Source organism: Nematolebias whitei, chromosome 22, assembly GCF_014905685.2.
Source record: "Nematolebias whitei isolate Nwh7 chromosome 22, NemWhi1, whole genome shotgun sequence".
Taxonomy (NCBI): domain Eukaryota; kingdom Metazoa; phylum Chordata; class Actinopteri; order Cyprinodontiformes; family Rivulidae; genus Nematolebias; species Nematolebias whitei.
The window spans coordinates 9,192,196-9,197,273 of record NC_056519.1 but is presented as its reverse complement, the minus strand read 5'-3'; the positions used below and the strand labels follow the sequence as shown (position 1 = coordinate 9,197,273).

The 5,078-nt window shown below is 37.6% G+C and overlaps 1 protein-coding gene across 1 annotated transcript in view; it reads left to right on the top strand.

Annotated features, from left to right (window-relative positions):
- Nucleotides 1–4,655, top strand: part of LOC119428472 (sodium- and chloride-dependent GABA transporter 2-like) — an 11,133-nt gene extending 6,478 nt beyond the window's left edge. Inside the window, exons 3-10 of the mRNA XM_037696154.1 lie at nucleotides 17–120; nucleotides 193–317; nucleotides 403–515; nucleotides 629–766; nucleotides 3,709–3,811; nucleotides 3,906–4,006; nucleotides 4,077–4,247; nucleotides 4,389–4,655. Of these exons, the coding sequence (XP_037552082.1) occupies nucleotides 17–120; nucleotides 193–317; nucleotides 403–515; nucleotides 629–766; nucleotides 3,709–3,811; nucleotides 3,906–4,006; nucleotides 4,077–4,247; nucleotides 4,389–4,538 (1,005 nt within the window). The 3' untranslated portion in view covers nucleotides 4,539–4,655. The remainder of the gene's footprint in view (nucleotides 1–16; nucleotides 121–192; nucleotides 318–402; nucleotides 516–628; nucleotides 767–3,708; nucleotides 3,812–3,905; nucleotides 4,007–4,076; nucleotides 4,248–4,388) is intronic.
- Nucleotides 4,656–5,078: the final 423 nt, after the last annotated feature.

Genomic DNA, 5,078 nt, shown 5'->3' with positions numbered 1-5,078 from the left:
GTCTGCTTTGCGTCAGGTGTGGATGGATGCCGGCACCCAGATTTTCTTCTCCTACGCCATCTGTTTGGGCTCTCTGACGGCTCTGGGCAGCTACAACAAATACAACAACAACTGCTACAGGTCTCTTAGCCGATACTCGGGCCTTGTTAAAAGTTGTTGAGTAAACCCTAACCTTGTGGCTGTGCGTTGCAGAGACTGCCTTGCGCTGTGCTGTCTGAACAGTGGGACCAGCTTTGTGGCGGGGTTTGCCATTTTCTCCATCCTGGGCTTCATGTCTTATGAGCAGAACGTTCCCATCTCGGAGGTGGCAGAGTCGGGTGAGACAATCACAGAACTAGAAAACCAACATGGCTTGGCTCAGATTTTGGTCGGTGCTTCAGTTTCGGCTTTTCTTGTTTCCAGGCCCGGGCCTGGCCTTCATCGCCTACCCTCGTGCTGTATCCATGATGCCCTTCTCTCCCCTGTGGGCTTCACTCTTCTTCATTATGATCGTTTTTCTGGGGCTGGACAGTCAGGTAGGCGACTGTGTACTAGTTTCAACTGATGTATGCTAGCTTTTTCATTTAGTTTCTGTTCAGATAAAGTTAGTTTTGTTCTTCTCCCTGCCTTACTTTTCCTCCCCCCTCAGTTTGTATGTGTGGAGAGCCTCGTGACGGCGATAGTGGACATGTATCCCACCGTGTTTCGACGAAAGAACCGCAGAGAGCTCTTCCTGTTAGCCGTGGTCCTCTTCTCCTTCCTCATGGGCCTCATCATGCTGATGGAGGTACAGCACATGCAAGATAGAGGCTTTTTTTTTTACCTAAATAAGCTGGCATTTTGTGCATTTAGCAGCCATAAATGCTTCATTTTCATATCCAACATGCTGTACCTCATTTCCAAACAATTCCCGTGGCGTTAGCTTTAGCCACATAAACAACACTAATAACAGGTGACATGTTCTACCAAAATGCTGCATATTCATGTTAGATGCTGAATGATTTAGCTAAAATTTACCACACAAGCTACAACTAAAAAAGGCTAAAGGTTAACTAAAACTAAAGTAGCAAAATGCTCATCAGGAGTGTTTAAAGGCTAGCTAAAAGCTAAAAGCAGCGTAAAGCTAGCTAAAAGTCAGAGAAAGCGAATTAAAGCTAAAGATAGGAAATGGTTAACTTGAATCTTAAATTTAAAAATCAAAAGGTTAGCTTAAAGTACCAAAAGGCTAGCAAGATGCTTATAGTAGTAAAAGGCTGGCTGCAAGGTAAAAGTATCAAAAGACTAGCTAGATACCTAAAGTAGTCAAAAGCAAGCTTAAAGCTATTATAATCAAAAAGCTTGCTACAAGTACCAAAAGACTAGCAAGACACTAAGTAAAGGTTTTAATGGAATAGCTATAGAAATAAAATTTAAAGAAGCAAAAGATTAGCTAAACATGGCAGAAAAGTAGCTAAAACCCATATTCAGCAGAATGCTAACCAAAAACTAGAAGTAGCTTAAGAAGACAAAAATAAATCAAGTACCGTACGCTAAAGAAGATTTCAAAGAAAACAATGTTTTTGAAGGAATTGAACAGGTCATCGTTTTGTAAGTACGAGCACGACAAACGTTTCCCCCTCAGGTGAGTCTCAGGCATTGTTACGCAATGCTGCAATTTTAATAAAATTATTACTTCGCATGTTGTCATAGTGACAAGATGGAAGAGATGTCGTGCAGAAAATCATGGGATGAGACAGATCTGTCTAATCTAAGCTTGTCCGAAGGCCTTTTTGACTGAAGCTGGAGTGTATTTTTTGTTTTAGTGTGAATGTTTATGACTCATTCACTGTGATCCGTTTTTCTTCCGGACGTTTTTCAGCATCTTTCCCGTTCCACAATTTTTGTGCTTTTTCAAGAAATCATATATTAAAACATTCAGCTCGTTCAGGAGAACGGTGCTATGGCTTTTGGTATTGGTTCAACTTTAGCTTTTTGAAATATTTAGCCTTTTCTTCCATTTTTTTCTCATAGAAAATGAATTGATCTAATTTTACATCCTTTAAATCTTTAGATCTGTTTACAACCTTTTACTGCTCCTTTCACACTTTGTTCTGCTTCAGCTTCTTTCAGCTTCCTTGTGCAAATTTAAACTTTTTTCAGCTATTTTGAACTAATTTCAGCTGGTTTTTTGTAGTTTTTTATGTTTTGCGCCCCTTTCAGGATCTTACATGATTTTTGTGCTTCTTCTAACTGCTTTCTAATTTCAGCTTGCTATGCTCCTTTCAGCTTATTAATGCAAGTTTCAGCTTTTTCTACTATTTCAGCTACTATTTATTTGTTTTTATGCTAATTTTAGCTTTTTCAACTAATTCCATAATTTTTGCACTCTTTTCAACTTTTCTCAGCCTAATTCAGCAAAAATGTGTTCTCTCCACATCCTTCTGGTAATTTAAGCTTCCTTTTTAGCTACTTTTCAGCAGTTTTTTTTTGTTGTTAATTTCAGCTTTTTTCAGATAATTTCTACTTTTTTGTGCTTATTTCTGCTTCTTTAAGCCTAATTGGGTAAACATGTTCCTTCTGTTTTCTTCTGCTAATTTAAGCTATTTGTACATTTTCAGCTAACTTTTTAGCTTTTTCTAGCTAATTCCAGCTGTTTTCAGATAAATTCAAGTTTTTGTGCTAATTCCTGCTCATCTCAGCTCCTTTCAGATTACTTCTGCTTGTTTTAGTTATTTCAGCCACTATTTAGCTGTTTATGCAAATTTTAGCTTTTTCAGCTAATTCTAAATATGTTGCAATATTTTCAAAAATTTTCAGACTAATTCAACAAAAATGTGTTCTCTCCACTTCCTTCTGGTAACTTAAACTTCTTTTTGCTGTTTTAGCTACTTCTCAGCTGTTTTTGTAGTTGTTGTTTCAGCTTTTTTTCAGATAATTTCCGTTTTTTGTGCTCATTTCTGCTTCTTTAAACCTAATTTGGCAACATGTTCCTTCTGCTTTCTTCTGCTAATTTAAGCTTGTTCTAACTTTCAGGTAGCTTTTTTTTTTTTTTAATAGCTAATTTCAGCTTTTTTCTGATAAATTCAAGCTTTTCATGTTAATTTCTGCAAATTTCAGCCTAATTAACTTCTTCATGCTCATTTCAGCTTGTTATGCTCCTTTTAGCTTTTTTCTGCTATGTCTGCTTTTTCTGCTCTTTCAGCTACTATTTAACAATTTTGGTGCTAATTTTAGCTTTTTCAGCTAATTCCATTATTTTTTAGCTTTTCTCAGTTCTTTCAACTTCCTTCTTATAGTTTAAGCTTCTTTTTGACTTTTCAGCTATATTTACTAATTTCATCCATTTTAGCTAATTTTCTCATTTATGCTCATTTCTGCTTATTTAAACCTAATTCAGCAAATATGTGTTATTTCTGCTTTCTTCTGCTAAGTTAGGCTTGTTTTTCCATTTCAGCTACATTTCAGCCTGTTTTAAAGTTCAGCTGTTTTTCAGCAAGTTCTTCTGCAATAAGCGCCCACGCTGCATTTTTGCAGGAAATGCAATTTCTCTATTTAACCATTGTGTTTTAACAAGAAATATGACTTTTAATAATGTGGAGAGAGAATTTAACGCTGTACCAGCACCAACCTAATGTTCAGCTGTAACATATAAACTCTGTGACAGATTAAATTGAACTCACATTTGATTTATTTTCTCAGATTAAATGCGTAGCAAACTAATTTAGCCTCAATCTTATATTTGTCTTTCAGGGTGGCATGTATGTCTTCCAGCTGTTCGATTACTATGCAGCGAGCGGCATGTGTCTCCTCTTCATGTCCATCTTTGAGACTGTCTGCGTCGCCTGGGTTTACGGTAAGCCGGCGTCAGATCAGACACAGAGTCTGGTAAGAGTGCGAGATTTAAGCCCGGCGTGGTAAGGTGCACCTTGTTTTCATGCGTACCGCAGGCGCGGATCGTTTTTACGACAACATTGAAGACATGATTGGCTACCGCCCGGGACCCTACATCAAGTACTGCTGGTTGTTCTTCACCCCGGCCACGTGCATTGTGAGTTTCAACCGCAGCACTTTATCCTTGTGTGGTTTTGTGCTTTATCAGCTGAAGTGTTTTGTTTCAGGGTACCTTTGCCTTCTCCCTCATAAAATATACCCCTCTGAAGTACAACAATGAGTATGTGTACCCATGGTGGGGCTACGTCATCGGTTGGCTGCTGGCTCTCTCTTCCATGGTCTGCATCCCGTTTTGGATGCTTTACAAGATCAGCACAACCCAAGGAACTCTCAAAGAGGTGTGTGGACCCTTTTGACCGATCGCTTCGCACTAGATCAGCTCTAGATTTTAATTCTGGATTTGCTGTGAAGTTCAAAACATGAGGCGGCTTGAAAGTAACCCGTATGTTATCGTTTCTTTTTTCTTTCCTTTGCCACAGCGGATCCAGTTGCTCATCACGCCATCTGATGATTTACCCAAAACCAAGAGGGAGCAGGAGAGGCTGCTGGTCATCTTTGCCCCCGATGGAGACGTCACGACAACCGTAAACAGCTACTTTCCTGTCTCGGAAAAAGACTCCAACTTATAAATCCCCTCCATTAAGGACTTGAATGGACCCTGCGTGGGTTACTGAAGATAACCAGAAAACACAACTTCATGTACTTTAATGCAGTTTTTTTAAAGGACTTAAGATTGAGCCTATTGAAGGAAATTACAAAAAATGTGCCATTACAGTTAATGAATTATTTATAGGCTTTAGAGGTATGAAAGCATTTTTCAGATAAATTACTCTTCCAAATCAAATTTGAAATCCATCAATTTCTTTTGTTTGGTGTATAAAATATTTTTTTAACACTAAAATAATTTTAACTAATGTGAATTATATCTGTAAGATATGATATTTTTTACTAGCAGACATGTGAAAAAATGAAAATATAGAATAGCACTAACATATGAAAGAAAGGTTACACAACTCTAACATGGTTTATAAACTGTTCATTTTTTTATGTACTCTACGACTGTATAAAGAATGTTAATCTTGTAAGTATGGTTTGAATAAATGCTTTTGTTGTTTTGCTGTGATATGTCATTGTTTTTGTGTACTCTCACTAAAGGAAAAATTATATAC